The sequence below is a fragment of the Apus apus genome, chromosome 6 (assembly GCF_020740795.1).
Source record: "Apus apus isolate bApuApu2 chromosome 6, bApuApu2.pri.cur, whole genome shotgun sequence".
NCBI lineage: Eukaryota > Metazoa > Chordata > Aves > Apodiformes > Apodidae > Apus > Apus apus.
Window position 1 is genome coordinate 12,550,287 of NC_067287.1, and position 16,192 is coordinate 12,566,478.

The following is a 16,192-nucleotide window of genomic DNA, read 5'->3' on the forward strand; positions in this document are numbered from 1 at the left end:
TCCAAACACTTTTAATACAGTGAAGTATTTTAGAAGAGCTTAATTCAAAGTCACAGGTACCACTCACCATTAGTTCAAATACTACAGGAATAAAAATGTGATTAATTTGTAGGGCTTCATCAGCACTTTAATATGGCAAAGTTTTTTAGAAATCAAATAACGGATTCCTTTGTGCTTATGGTCTTTAGTCATCACAGCTGTTTCAGCAACTGTAGGGGTGTTAAGAGCCTGGTGTGAAATACAGTCTTTGAATTTTGACTTCTCCACCATTTCAGCTGAATAGGTGTACAAATTCCTCACCCTTCACTGTTAAACCTGGGCCAGATTTTGTGCGCTGTGTTTTGCAGAACTGCAGAAGCTCTCAGGCTTCTGAGTGATGTGTTCTCATCTGTAGAGCAACACATGCTCCAAGAGCACTGTGCAGACCAGCGTGTTGAGAGCGAATCTCAGCACCTGGGGTGAGTGAGATCATCACTCTGTGGAGCAGTATCAGATCCTGCGTGTGTGTGGAGCAATGCTATCTATTTCAGAAATCTACTGCAGGCACTTCTGTCACTTCATTGCTGTAGTAAATCATCATCACTAAGGGAAAGAAATTTGCTCTCTATGGCCGCAGTTAGGCAAGAGCTTGGATTATGTCAGTAATGCCACTAAGCAAATGGAGCTGGATGCCTTTGAGTTGGTGATAATACAGAGTGGGGTGAGGTTGGAAAAGAGAATGGAAATAGAGATGGGTGTTTCTTTTATCTGTATCTGAAATGGCACAGTTTGTTCTCTGGCTTTATTTTGCCATAAATAGGAGTACCTGTGTTTGAACCAGGTGCTTCAGCAGTTTGCTGTAAATGCTGCACTGTTTCACTGATGACCTGGGTAGTCTTCAAGGTTGTGGGTGCCACGAATGAATGCTGGGTAGATCATTAATGGAACAGAAAAGGAAAAAGTTCTTAATGCCCTTTCCATATGGAGCAAATGGCATGTTCCTGAGCAGGTTTTCTTAAAGCTTTCTGTGTGTGTGGGATTACTGAAAGGAGCAGAGCTGCAGCCTCTGTAATGGGAATCTCAAGTCTTCACACAACTGGAGGAAATGGAGGTGGAAAAAAAAATAATAATCTTCTTGTTCTGAGCTGTCTCTGTGCTCAACATAATCCTCCTAATTTGGAAGGATATTAACATCTTAAATAGGTGGACACAATGATCAGAAATATTAGCAAGATGAGAAAGGCTAATGTGGTTCTTCAATTTTAGACATGCTAAGATAAGGATGCTTATTCCTGACTTCTCATTTTGTACTAATCGTTCGGTTGTGCTCTCAGCCTTGTTAATACCTGTTCTGCTTGGGGATTAGTGTGGGTTGGGATCAGTTTGGCTGTAAATCAGCAGGCAGGTCAGCACGAACATCTTGTAAAGGAGCCAGAACTGGGAATGTGCACAGGCCCTGGTGAAGCTGCTCCTGAGCACCTGTGCGTGCATTTATGAAGTAGCCCCATGTTCTCTTAAGATCTTAGCAATTGGGACCAGGTTTATTAGAGTAAAAGGAGATGTTATGAGTCAATTAACCCAGCAGTTAATTTACCTGAATATTTCCTTTTTACACAAGAGCTGTGGTTGTTCCTGACCCTTGGCTGCTACATATAAACGTTTTACTAATCTGACATTTATCTGTCAAAAAAATGTGCTCTCTCTTGCTTTTTTTTTTCTGAAAAGCTTTCGTCTGAGAACTCAAGAACTCAAACGTGTTTCCACAAGGATGAAGAACCTATTGATAATTTTTTCTTCATCCAGATGATTGCTTATTGGAAAAGTGAATCTGATTTATGCTTAAAAATAATAAATTAATTCTCAGAAATGCTACTTTTTGCTAATGATGCGTCCTTTTGTGTATAGTGCTGACATCTTAGAGGCAGAAGTTGCCTTGTTACATTATACAGGCAAAAATCTTTCCTTTTTAGCTGTCATAACTCGGTATTTCTCCAGAGACCATCTCCATTATCTTAGGGCATGAGAATCAAATGCAGATTGAGGTGAGAATATTCTATGCAGTCTTTGTAACTAAGCATGTGTGAATTGTATGTTGCAGAGATGTCCTTGCATTGCCGATCTTCAAGCAGGAGGAACCACAGTTGTCTCCTGAGAATGATGCCAAACTGCCTCCCTTTCAGTACGTCCTCTGCACAGCCACGTCACCTGCTGTGAAACTGCACGAAGAAACTCTGACCTACCTCAACCAAGGTAGGGTTTGTACTACACTGAAGGAGGGCATATTTCCTGGGAGCAATTAATGAGAGAGAGGTTGAATCCCATACTTGTGCCTTACTGGGAGGGCAGTGGGATGGGAAAAAGAGGGGAGGAGATGGGGAGGGGGATGGAAGAAAGGAGGATTATTTAATTTTTCACATTTATATACCAGATTGTTAACTGATATAAAATAATGAAGTATCATTGATGTAACTGTTAACTTGAAACAGTATTATAGCATGCCAGTTCCCTGTGGCCAGGTCTGGCTTGATCTCAGACAATTTTAACTGCAGCCTCCTGCCTTCGTCTTAACAGGCCAGATTAATTAAGCAGATTGGCAGACTTTGGGTTGGGGAGGCCTCTTAACGTTGCAAGTCTCCAGGCGCAGCTGGAGGGCATTGCCAGAGGATGAGTTCACACGTATCCGAGGCCTTCTCGGTGGTCTGGGCAGTGCAGCGTGGCTCCCACAGGCTGGGTAATATGCCTCTGCTCAGTCAAGTTGCTGGTGTTCAGTGCAGGTTCTCTGTAACTGACCTCATAGGCTATTTTTTTACTCCTGGCTAAACAAGCGCCGTGTGTTTCTAGAGGCTTTTCTTTTTACCCCTGTTTTGACAGAATTAGTGCAGATGCATCTGTGGTTAGAGTTTGGCTGTTGCTTTGCAGCCCTCTGCTGCACGTGGGTCCTGGAGGAATCAGACTTCTCCAGGCACAGATTATGCTAAAACTTACTACACTTACTTTCTGCCAGGTTGTAAACAAGGCTATTAGCCTAGGAACAAACTGAAGGCTCTCTGCAACCAAGGTCCTCTCCAGCTTCAGGATTTTGTCCCAGTTCTTCAAACTTTGTGCACTGAGCATGAAGCTCACCCTGGTGCTGCTCTGTCTATGTTTTTCTTGATGTTTGTACAAAGCAGAGATCTAACCTCAGGTGTGTCTGGCTGCTGGATCTGTGTTGCTAGCTGGTAGACCCATGCAACCCCCCTCAGAAGCTCAGCCAAGTGCTGCAGGCTCTATCCAAGCAGCCAGATGTTTCCTGTCACATAAGCTGGCATGGTGTTGTCTCACAAACCAGAAGATTCTTGAGAATCTGGGACTGTCTTCTCAGTTTATCCATTCAAATTCAGGAGACCCCAGGAGGTGATACAGGGCATATCAAGGGTGAGATGGAGATAAAGATTCTTATGAAACATTAGATTCTTTCCTGTTTCAGAGTAGAAGATTTTATATTGTGAAAAGCAGATAACTGCCAAATATTTTAGCATATGTGAAGCAGTTCCTGCTTTTCACCTTGGTAGCGCAAAAGTTAGAGAACTCTTTACCAGTGCCATCAGTTTTATAAAACTGTGCGACTAGAGTAGTCTAGGTTTTCCTGTGTAAAGTAAGATTGTTCCTGCCTTTGCAGATAGATAATATTGTGTTAGCCTTTCTCTCCTGCTTGCTTTCTCAAGTTGTCTCCTGTACCATCTTGACACAGGACTCACCTGTTTCCTTGGCAGACTGCCAGTTCCTGTCTATCTTCTGCATCTTTTTATCCCTCAAGGGGGAAGGTAGGATGTGTCCTTGCAAAATACACCCTGGAGAGCATGAGGTTGGACAGGCCTGGAGCAATAAAGCATGGATGAGGCTGGCAGGAGCTGTGCGGTGGGGTGAGTTGGGAGGGGCTTGGGGGGAAGAAGTGGGCACTCCTTAGTGCTCCCTGGCTTGCCACAGTGGATGGAAACAGCACCTGTTCCTTGAGGGCCTTTGGGGTGACTAGTGGTACAAGGTGGTGCATCTCCTGACAGCGATGGAGGAGTCACTCACTGGCTCACTGCTTCCTGTTCCTCTTGGCAGGAGCTTTGCATCTGCCTGCCACCTTCTCAGGATCCCCACCTCATGTATTTAATCTCCCAAGCAGTTCAACTTGCTTCTAACACTGAAATGCTCTTGGTTTCTTGGAAAAACCTCTTGATAGTCAAGGCTCTCTGTATGCAGATGGATTTCTTTGTTCTTGAGATCTTGCAGTGCACCTACTTTAAAAAACATTCTGCTCCATTCCAGCAGGTTGTTTCAGAGTCTACTCCATTAATGGACTGTACTCTTGTTCCCAGCATTGCCCTTTTCCAGTACTGAGGACAGGCCTTGATCATAAATTTGTCTTGACATATAGTCTACCTTGACACTGAGGCCCATAGACCAAAAACCCTGGTCTGTGCTAGTTAAGAAGAGGGACTGGAGTCTACTCCTGTGTGGATATGAGTTGCTGTGAGAAGCTTGTGTGTTCATTGAGGGTAACTACAGATACAGGGAAAAGAGGATGCTGGTCACATCTTTTCAACCAGCTGTGGTAAGAGCCAGGGAGTCCAGTTTCTATTGGTGGGATATCAGTGAGGGCATTGTCTGGGGTTAAGAAGACATAAGGATTTGTCTTGCAATTCCAGGACAGTGAATCAATATGGCTTGGCAGGTAACCTCTCATTCCACTTAGAATTTTCTGGTTAGGAATTTCTAAATAAATGAGTATTTTGTCTTTTTCATTACATCTGTGTCAAAAGCATGTTCCTCATGCATTGCCTTTCTGGAATGAAAAATAGGAGGTATTTCTGTTTAAAAAAAAACTTAGTAGAATTTTCTTTAACTTTTAGCAACACTTCTCTGTGGGAACCTCTTTAGATTCCGAGCTGTATAGTTTCTCAGCACATACCTGTTATGTAGATGTTTTCTCATCTCTCCTCCAAAACCAGAGGAGGGTGCTGCAACTCTTTCTTTTGACCTGCTCAGCATAAGCCAGGGAATCCCATGCTAATCTCAATTGTCCTGTCTGAGCTAGAGCTACATGCAAATTAAAGGCTCTGACAGAAAATTAGTCCCATTAATAGAACTAGATTGCATGGGCCTGAGGAGGTATGTGAAGGGGACCTTGAGGCAGCCCAGGCCTCTGGAGCCAATACTCATGGCATGGCAGAAGGGCTGGCTGACTCTAGAGCACTGGGGCACAGCTGCAGAGCCATAGCTCTCTCATGAAGCAATTTAGACCATTCCCTACACATTATTGCCTTATCTTGACTGTCAGCAAAGGGACACCTCTTGCACCTTACCCTCTTTCTATACTTATCATGGACTGGCCAAACACCCTCACACAAAACTTCCCTTCTTTGTCATATGCTTGTTTTGTGATGGATTACCTTAGCAAATGGGTAACTTCATTAGTGGATGTCCCTGCACCTTGTCTGCACTGGTGAGAGCTTCAGTCATACCTGGCTCCTAGTAAGGTAGATACCAAGGCACAGCGGCTGTTCCAGCTCCAGCAAAGCACATCCAGTGTGATTACTTACCCAGATTGTGAGGACTGGGTTTGAGGTTTTCTGTTTGCTGGGTGAGTCTTGCTGCTTGCTATCCAAATGTCCCTTCTTGACTTGAGCTCTTCACCACTCGGTAGCTGACCTTTTGTCAGTGTGAAGCACCTCTGCTCCCTGCACTGAAACACTCCACATGTGAGTCATTCAGTGGTGGTTGCTAAGCAGACCAGCTCAAGAGATTGTCTGTGTGCAGAACTGCATAGAAGAAAGCTTGGGTCTAAAAGAGATATGAAGTGGGGAAAACAGGAAGAACTGGGTACTGAATTGAAGGCCAAGTCACATAGCAGAGAGAGAAGAGGAACCAGTGGAGAGATTCAGGTGAGATGCAAAAGGGTTTTATATGGGCTAGAAGGACTGTCCAGTTGCTGTGTTTGTGTATGGACGGGATTGGGCTCCCGGCTTGTGGAGTACAATGACTTCTCATAAGCATTACTGCTTGCTGGGTAGACCCAGAGAGATGGTCAGTGGCAGTGAGGAGGAGGAAGAGGTCTTTGGCCTGGGCTTTCCACAGGGTGAAGGAGGAAGCTGAGAGGAGTCCTGAGCTTGAGACCAATGTTTTAAGCAAGGGCGGGGGAAGCATTTTTGAGGGAGCATAAGGAACTGAGCTTAGCTGTTGTGTGAAGTTGATTTGGGGACATTCAGGAGTGGCAGGCTCCCAAGCTTGTCTGCTCCAGTTTGAAACCATGAGTGCTCACTGGCTGCAGCTCTAGAACCAGCCTATAAATGAAGTAACGAGTCAAATCTTCAGCTCAGTTTCCAAAGACTGACTCATTACACTTGTCCTTCCTGATCTCTCCCCCCCCAACCTTCCCACATTCCTTGGGAAACTGGAGCCAGAGCCCTGTTAGCCCAAACTGAACATGATCTTGGTTTCCTAATCCTCATGGCAGTTCCTACATTAAGAGGTTATTACTGGCCCTCAGGAGGATTACTCATCCAGTGGGACATAGTATAGACTTATTATTATGGTGTCTTAATGCCACTCCACCTGCAGACAATGAAACTGGTAAAGGTGCTGTGTCCTCACATCGGGAGCTGCTGCTGTCAGGGATCACATCTGTCAACAGAGCTACACTGTCCAGAAGTCTGCAGCACAAACATCTCCTAGCGGTTTTGGAACTAGCCCGCCTTTTAGCACTGTTTCAGTGTCTCTTGTGGATAGGGATTTTTCAGACAAACAATCAACCAGCAGCCATATTACAGACCGCTGCTTTAGCAAGAGAGCTTGATGCAGTTGCATATTCCATGGTCTGCAGTCATACAGGGTGTGGTTTGACCATGGCTGGTTGAAACCAGTTTTAAACATGGGCAGAAATGGGAGCAATGAAGGTGGTTCCAGAAATTGCTCCAGGAGGAATGTGGAAGAAACAAGCACTGTACAGTAGATCTGAATGCTAATAAATGTGAGGAAATAAAATAATTCCTTCAGAAAAACAAAACAAAAAGCCAAGAAACACAAAAACCTGAAAGTCATTGCCCAAGGGAATCATCTTGCAGTGCCAGAACCACATGTGGACTGAGCTATTCAAGTCATGATTTCGTTTCATGACCAGCATTGGGTTGGCTCAGAGCCTCAGATCTAAATTACTCCAAGTAGAGGGTGGTTAAGATTGATGGCAGGGAGTCACTGAGAGCAGGCTGTGTGACAAATCCAGCCCTCTCCCCCAGTGGCACTTCAGAGTAGCTGGCCATCACCTGCCTGTGAAGTTTTCCTGAGCTTTGTTCAGCTCTCTAGGTCTGTGGTATGCGACTTGTGGTTCTTGGCCATGTGTGGATATTAGTATACAGCTGGTTAGGGTTAGGAAGGCTGGCCATCTCAATGTTACAGTGTCTTCCAGGAGTCATCTTTATTGCCAGTCCTAGACAGTTCAGAAAACAAAAAAGCCAAAAACCCAAACCGTGAGGGAAAACCACTAACATCTGAGAAGACCTGTGGTGATATTGGAAGTATTGCTGTAGAGGTAAATAAGCAACAGATGCCTCATGAAGTTAAAGGTGGATTTAGTTTGAGTCTGGGTCACACCTAAATGAAAGCCCAAAATTTCAGCCCTTGGGTGCAAAGGTGTGTATCCAGGTTCAAGACACGTGCACAAACTGGTGTGCTTTAAACTGTGCTGTGTTTAAAATCTGGTGGGTGTTGTCCTGCCTCAGCTCACTGCAAACATATCCTGGTTTCTCCTGCAAAGAAGGGTGCAGAAAGCACTGGGCAGCTGAAGGGGACATCTATGAAGCTAGTTGCTTGGGTAGGAGATTAAATTGCTTACAACAGAAGGCAAAAGAAAACCTTTGCCTCCCTTAAAAAGTCTAAAGTTCAAATTCAGTTGTCTAATCTTCTACAGCCAGAGAACCCAGTTTTAAACACTGAGATTTACAGTAAATGAAAAAAGCTGTTTTGTATTGACGTTAACTCATACGTAATTGAGTTTTTATGGGGTCACAACTGTCTGAATGTAGTTTTCCTGGAACAATTCTTTGTTTGCCTAAATGAAGTGTAGAGAAGTCTGAGTGACCAGCTCTGCCTGGGTGTGCTTCTGGTTTAATTATAGCTCCGTTTGTGGGGATATTTTTTGCTTTGTCCCACGCTAAGAACTGCCTCTTTTCCTAACAGTCACTGCCATTACTAACCAGGCCCTGGATATATCCAGGGGCTCTGCTGCTGGTGGCCTTTCCTCTGTGGACATGTGCTCCACCCTTGCCTGAGATCACAAGCACAGAATGACTTTTTTTCCTTGAGACTGTGAATGTCAGTGGCTGCCCACCTATGGCATCCTTGGTCCCTGATCATTGTGGGGTGCTGTACTGCTCCTTGACCCCTTTCCAATCTGTTCCTGGGTTTGGATGGCTTAAAAAATGGCTAAAAAGGCTGGTTTGTCCTTCCTGTTTCTTGGTATTTTTTGGTTCTTGTGGTGCACATCTCTGTCTTTGGAGGAGGAATTTGTCTCCTGCCTGACTTTGAAGACAGTTCTGAGTAGGTTTTGGTGTCTCAGCTGAAGCCATTAATTGTGCTAGCAGCAATTTCCCCATATGTTTGGCAGCTCTGTCTTCACTTGGCAGCCCAGGATAAACAGCCCTGTCTCCAAACCACAGCATCCCTAAGCTCACAATGAATCTTGCTTCAGATGACAGGGCACCTCTGCATAAGTAGAGCATCTGACTTCTGTTGTCCCTAGGAAGCTAGAATCTCAGTTGACTTTTAACTAAGAGGCTGTTTTCTATTCTTTGTGTAATCATTTCTTCTGTTGTTAACATCTGGATGAAATTCAAATGAATTGTGAACTTGCTGGATTGTAGCCTGTGCACAACTCCTACTGGAAGCCCCAAGACTTCATTTTGTACTCCCACTTCCATAAATCTTCAGTATCTGTGAAGGAAGTTCTCTGAAGTTCCTCTGAGAGTAATGATAGCAGAATATCTCTAAGATATTTTTTTTTCTCTTATATTCCATGTCACTTTTTTACTTTCTTCCATTTTCTAGACATACTTTAAGATTCTCATAATTACAATAGTGAAATTTTTGCCTGTGATTTTACAGCATTTGCTGTCTGTATCAATGTATCTATCTGTGCAAGCAGATGTGGAAATTTTTCAACTAGCTTTCCCTAACTTGCAGTGTCATGAAAGATCACATTTTAGGTAGTAATAAGAAGCTTGGAGGCACTGTAGGTTTGACATGATTATCATACATTACACCAATAAAAACAGCTACCTTCTTTCTAAGGAGGCTGGGGAAAAAAATGCCCTTTTTTTCCCTTAATTTCCTACCAAACATTTATTATGTTTTCCCGAATCCAGAGAGCAGATACTTGAGCAGTGAGATTTTTATTGTCTGAGCTCTGTGCCACATTTGTGACCTGTGTTGAGGGTTCAGTCTGCTTTGATGGGACGATTGTCAATCACATCTTCTCCCCTGTTCTGTGAGAGGCACTAACTGAGTAGCCAGCAGTGGGAGTGGGACTTGCTTTCTCCCACTTTCTTGCTATGGAAACGTGGTGAAGGAAGTGTCTTACCTCAGGGTGCCAGAGGGAGCTGCTTGGTGGGGTCAGGCATCTACTCAGACCTCCTGCATCCCCCTTTAGTACCCTCACCCCCGACCATTCTTCTTAGTTATCTGAAACTCAAGTAAATATTACACACAAAGCCACTCTTACAGAGCTATAAAACCTGTTGTCCAAACTGACCTAGAACAGGTTGAAACCAGAAAAAGCCTGTATTTTTTTACTTACACAAGTAGGGGCTGAGGTTTTCTGAGCTGGACAGATGTGACTGAGATAGTCCTGAGTGTTTCAAGTACATGCTGGACAGGTGGAAATACAGGAAGAAATTTCACAAGGCAGGTATTTTTTTCCGGCTTTCCATCAGAAGTCTGTAATTTCTTCACTGATTTGTGCTAAGAATCAAAGTTTATACCATGGCTCAGATCAGTCGGAGTCCAACAACATAAGCAAGATCTATGCAAGAAAAGCCCAAATGCACACAGTAAAATTAGCAACTGGAAGCATCTCTGTGTCTACTAGCTGGTTTTGTGTCCTTGGTTCAAAGTAAAACTGTAGTGTTGGAGGGATTAAGTGTACATCCCTCTCTTTTGAGTGGAAAACACTGTAAATGAGGAGTGTTTCTTTTAGTGCCAGTCAGCTATGAAGTGTCACCACTGTAAAATACACCATCTTCAAAAGTTTGGGAAGAGTAGGGCTCAGCCAAGTGTTCATATAGTAAATGAGCACTGAATTTTTCCTCCAGCAAACTTGACTTCCAAGCATCTGTTTGACTTTCCCACAAGAAAGAGGTAGGGAAGGCAAAAGAAGGGGACAAAGAAACCTCCTTGAGTTGGGGGCGGGATTGTGAAAGGAGGAAAAACAGAGAGAGAGACATGATGACAGCGTAGCTCTGTGGTGTTGAAGCAGTTGAATTGGTCTGCTGAGTTCCTGCAGACTGGCTGTTCTGAGGCCAGTGGCACGTGGGGCAAGTATCCTCAGTATTGGACTCAGATGGGTACTGTGGAGCAAAGGGAGCTTTGCTGGAAAGGGAAACAAGAGGCAGGTGAAGGGCAAGACTGAAATACTAAAGCAAGGAGTGTGTGAATTGTGGTTCTTATTGCTACAGTGTAAGCAAGTTCAGAAGGAGGTTGTATAAAAGAGGAGTTTGTGAGCATTGGGCATGATTGGGCAGCTTGATATGGATATGTTCTGGACACTTAATACCAGAAACTGGGAAGTTATGGCCAGGAAAGGGCAGGCTGTGTCCACCCAGCTCCATCCCTGGGCACTTATAACTGCTTGTTGTGTTGAAGATGAGATGTGGGGCAAGATGGGCTACTGTTCCAGGATGGCTCTTCTCTTCCTTTTGCATTTCCTGGCCCACAGTTGGTCCTCCTTTGCAGGATTTGCATGTTCCTAGCTTAGCTGGAGCTTTCAGGGTGGTCTATTGTGTAGTTGGTGAATTCCTAATATCCACTGGATAAACATCTACAGCATCTGGTCAAATGAGACTGCAGTAAGCAACTACAGAATATCCACTGCCATTTTTGGCCTGGGGTGGGAGGATCCTGCCCTTGCTTCTTGTCCTGCAGAGTGTCTGCACACAGGACCCTTCAGGAAGACTTGTGTTAAGTTTTATTTTTGCTTTTGTCTGGCTAAAAAGGTGTAGGCAATCAAGCAGTCTAGCTCAGATGCCAGCTCTGTCACTCTTGCCTGTTTGCCCTGTGGTTTCATTAATGGTTCTTGTGAGAGAAATCTTTGTGTGCCTGATGCCCTGAATAGTTGCATTTGGCTGTTTCAAAGGTGATCCTCCTGCCTGCTGGATGTGCTTTGGTGTAGGAGGATATGTTCTATTTTTTTTTCCCTCCCCCTCCTCCTGTGTGCTGCATTTGACTGTCAGCATTCCTTTGCCTTTATCTGTTGTCTATTTAGGATGTCCATATAAAGTTGCTAAATGGAATTTTTATTGACCAGCTTGGCTTAATAATCAAACAGTTTCCAGGCTGGTTCTTTCTAGTGCTGTGTGGATCCATTTTGAGAAAGACTTGCATTTGTTGTTTTTTTTTTCTTTCCACCAACATATGCTGGGGATATTACTTAGTATAAGGTTAGGATTTCATTAATTGCTGGAAGGGCAAGCAGACTGCTTGGCTTGATTAAGTAAGGCCTGAGTCATACTGGTCTGGAACATCAGCATCCTAATTAGAAATGACTGTATTGTATTGGTGTATCATGCAGAAAACCACAAAATGCATAGTGCAAGTGACCTTTGAAACCTAACACCAAAACACAAAAAAAAAGCAAGCAAGATATTGTGGTTGTGTAGCAAATAATCTTTGAACGATATGTAACTTTGAATTGAAATATTTATAATCTTCTATAATCAGAAGTTGCCTAGAATTCCTAATGGCTGACTAAATTCCAGCAATGGAAATGAATTAAACTGTATAGCTTGTACCTTTTGAGCATGTGAAAGTGTTCCCATGTTGAACAAAATTATTTTTCATCCGTAGCAAATTGATGACTCTCAGTTCTTTTGTCCCCAAACCAAGTGGTCATGCCTGCATTTAATGTGTGTTAATTACCAAAGACAATAAAAGTTAAAAAAAGTAAACAGTCTATAAATCCTCCTTAAGATAGATGCAATTGCTTTATGAATCACCAAGCAGGAACTCCTTGGACCTGGGTGGTTACTACTTTGCTGGATACTACTCTTGTTTATAAAACAGAGTTGCTCAAACACTAGCCTAGGAGGAGATTGCATAAATTCACTGTTGCTCAGGGAATGTCTGTTCAAAATACAAATTACAGTGTATCATCACCCGCCCAGGTTTTTATTGGTGCCCCTGAAGCCTTCAGTGAAGCTGGGTCACAAATTGCATCTCAGGAATTTAATGTGGTTTTCCAAATATTTATTACCATTCTGTTCCCTGCCTGAGGTAGGGAAGAAGGGCTGTGGCAAGCTCTGGGTGAGGGGAGCTGATGCAGGAGGCTGCTCTGGCCTCAGCTGTGCTGGGGGTTTGCTTGCAAAATGTATTCTTAATTTCAAATAGTGAGAGAGGTGCTTTAGGTGCCTTTGTTTGTATGTGTCCAGTATTAAAACATGACCAGACACCAGGCTAGTCACCACCTTTGAAGCTGTTTTGAACCTGTGTTGCCTGTGGTGGTGCAGCTCTGGCCAGTGTGGAGGGCATGGAAGGAAAAGGGTTTCAGCAAGTTGCTGGCCTTTAGCACTCGGTTTGAGACTAACATTCAGCAGTGTCCAGTATCATCCTGGTAAAGGCAAACACTTGAAAATTGCCACAGATGTTCTCTTCAGGCTCTTCCCTCCGAGCCCAGTGGATGTTAAACCCTCCGCAGGTGAGGACCAGATACTGGCCTGGTCAAGGTCAGACCATTCAATCAAATAATTGCAGCCTCAGCACTGGTACCTTCTGCCCTCTCTCCATCTTTTACAACAAATGTTGACTTGGAAAGATGCAGTCTAACCTGTACTGATCTGTATTTCCATCTGAGACAGATGGAAAAACTCAGTAAAGGGGGATGCTATGTTTTGGGCTTGGCTAGTAGCAGTCTGTCTTGGGAACTGGGAATACCATTTGTTTTAGTGACACTTGCAGCCACATTTCTTTACACATTTAGCTACTTGAGTAAAAATGATCTATGGTGGATATAGTTTTAGCAGAAAATTACAGTTTGTGCCTGCTGGTGCTGATGAGTCAGTGATGCAGGATTCATAGATGATCTGTGTACCAGACCTTTGAGTAACTTCTTTGCTGTCTTTGACGCCAGGGGGAGTTCAGCTTTCTTCAGGTTCAGTAGCTGTTACTCGCTCTGTTTTACAAAGGGATCCTGTTTCTCAGCAGCCAAGTACTGATTCGTTGGTTGGTTTGTTTGCAATTGCTATAATCGCAGGGCTGAGATTATAATTCACAATTTCAGGAGTTTTGCTGGTAGTGATGGTGCAAAACATAGGGTAAGCAAAGTTTGGAAGGTATTTTTAAAGGAAAAAATACAATCTAAGCTATAAAAGTACAAGGATCTGAACCCTATCCATGCTATACCATTGAATTATTATTACCATTAGCCACAAAGCAATATATTTACTGGAGTAAGTTGTAGGGAGAATAAATTTTTAAAAATCAATACCAAAACATTTTAATATAAAGGAATTGTGAGGAATTAGGAACAAATTCTCACTGATAGAGTTCCAAACTGCGTGTTTATGAAGCTTGGCTGGGAACAGCCTTGTTTTGATAACAGTTCTTTGTAGTAATTGCAGTGAAACATTCAGAGGTCAAGGGGAAAGCAGTTAGCATAAAATACCATTTTGATTGAGGTTTTTCATGGCGTAAACTGAGTTCCAGGGCTTATATCAGATGACCTGTATATCTTTAATCAAAGCATTTTATTTCCTCTTTGCCTTTCCATTTAATATGAACGCTGGCTCCACTACAATTTCTTTTTTACCAGTGGGCAGAATCTGTTTCTCACTCCATCCAAGCTGAATTGCTCCCATCGGGAGATGTGCAGTGCCTGCTGTCTGCTGGGGCGCAGTGTTGCTCCTGTCCCGTGCAGGTGTTTGGAAGGTGTAGGCTGCAGAGGTTTTGAGTGCTTGATGTGAGTTTGAAGGGAACGTGGCTGATATTTTTATGCCCGTAATTTTCTTTTCTCTCATTGGAACTACAGGGAAACAAATCATTGTATCAGTGCACAAAGCTGTCCCAAAAACCCACTCATTTCCGAGATACTTGCTGAATGGCTGGTGGTGTTTCTGGTTCTGCTGTTGCCTTCCTCTATAACATGGGTTATGTAATTTAATTCCTCTGACCCTGTTACCCTATCTCAGGACAGTTGTCAATGTATTTTACTGTCTGTTGGATGCTCAAGGTCTCAAATACTCAAATTAGACTCATGGTTGCATGGGAGTGAACTGTAAGTGCAAGAGATGCTTGGCTGTGTCCATTTGTTTGAGGCAATGAACTGTATCACCCTGTAGCTGGTGAAATCTATCCCCAAACCGAGCCATTAAGCAGTCAGGCACCTCACACAACATAGATAGGTGTCCTACATACACACATCGTGCAATGTAGAAAGCCAGTTTTGTGAACCTGAGCCTGATCTTTTTTATTCTAATGCAACAGTGTTGATTACTTGGGGAGACACGTAATCTCTAAAAATTGCCAAGTAAACAATATTGACGTGTATCAGTGGGAACTTCAGAAAGTCTCTTGAGTGCAAGTGTGGGAGACCTCAGTTTCAGGACTGTGGTTTACAAAATCTACTTTTGTTGTCCAGCAGCCTTCAAAGGGAGATCACTGCTGTTATTTTGGTGTATGTACAGGCAAAGAGATGGGTTAAGAACTACGCACATTTCTAGTGCTTAATTTGGTACAACCAATAGTTTATTCCCCCCTCTCCCCATGCCCTAAGCCACTTGATGGATTCAGGGGTCATTTCCTGTTTACAGAACTCCTATTGACATCAGTAGGAGTGTTGTGCAAATGTTTGGGCCTTTGATAAGGCCTCTTTTGTCCTTTTATTTTTTTTCCTGCAAGCCAGCTAAATAAGCACAGTTGTCCCTGTGATCTAGTGATATATATGGTCTGTACTCACACAGTCAACCAGAGGAGCTGTGATTCCCAAAAGGCAATGTCCCTGAAATGTGGTGCCCTTCTGACACATCTGCAGTCATAAGTTTTCCATTTCTACATCCAGATCAAGAAATGTAGCATTTTTTGGTCTCTGCTGGTAACAGCTGCTTAGAGGGAGATATATCTGCTTTGCAGTTTTCTGCAGGGCCAGTTCTGAGGAGGTACTGGTTGAGCCAGAAAACCCCAGCCTGATCTCCTTCTGGGTGCCTGCCTTGTTGTACTTGTGCATTTTTCAGTTAAGCGGGAGGATAGCAAGATGAACAAGAAAAACTAGCTGTAAGGTATACATAGGCTCCATTAAACCTCACCATCCTGTCCTGCCTCTTTACCAGCTGTATGTTTATTGTACAGAGTTGGTCTGTACAGGGAGCTTTTGTGCTGTCTTAGCCATTTGTGTTTAAGGTTTGGGACATCAGTCTCCTTTGTCTACTGTCAGCCTTGGAGGGAGATGTTATTTCATAAATCAGTTAGCTAAACTACTGAATTGGTTAAATTCCTTATGCTGAGGGTGATGGTGGTGATGGGATGTTGGAGTATGAATTCCTTTCCTGGAATTGGTCCTTGCACATTCTGTAGTACCTGTTGCTGCTTTCACACGTGTGTCTGAAGGAGTATCTGTGCCCTGGGCGGCCACATTCAAGGTCTTACAGAGCAAATCTTGTATATCTGGTTCACTGCAACACCTTACAGACCTGGCTGCTCTCTGAAGAAGGCAAGATTTTGCCCAAGTTGCTGTTCTCTGGAGAACAGTACCTAGACCTGTTGTGCCAGCAGCTCTCCACATGCCCATTGCTTCCACAGAATGGACAGACAAAGGCAGAGCTGTTACAGCCATGTGACATGGGGACAACTGCCTCAAACGCTTTTGGGACTTCCTGAAGGGTGACCAGAAAAACTGTGGCAGCCCTGGGAGACAGACTATAATCAATGCCCTTACTGAGAGCTTTTAGCTGCCAAAAGGCAAATCGTCCCCTCAGATTTGTTCTGTGCT

General features: G+C 43.6%; 1 protein-coding gene across 2 annotated transcripts in view; it reads left to right on the plus strand.

The window, feature by feature from the left end:
* The window catches only part of TFCP2L1 (transcription factor CP2 like 1), a 33,092-nt gene that overhangs the window by 2,249 nt on the left and 14,651 nt on the right, over positions 1–16,192 (plus strand). For both annotated transcript variants that reach the window (XM_051623095.1, XM_051623096.1), the window contains exon 2: positions 2,078–2,229. In XM_051623095.1, the coding sequence (XP_051479055.1) occupies positions 2,078–2,229 (152 nt within the window). The remainder of the gene's footprint in view (positions 1–2,077; positions 2,230–16,192) is intronic.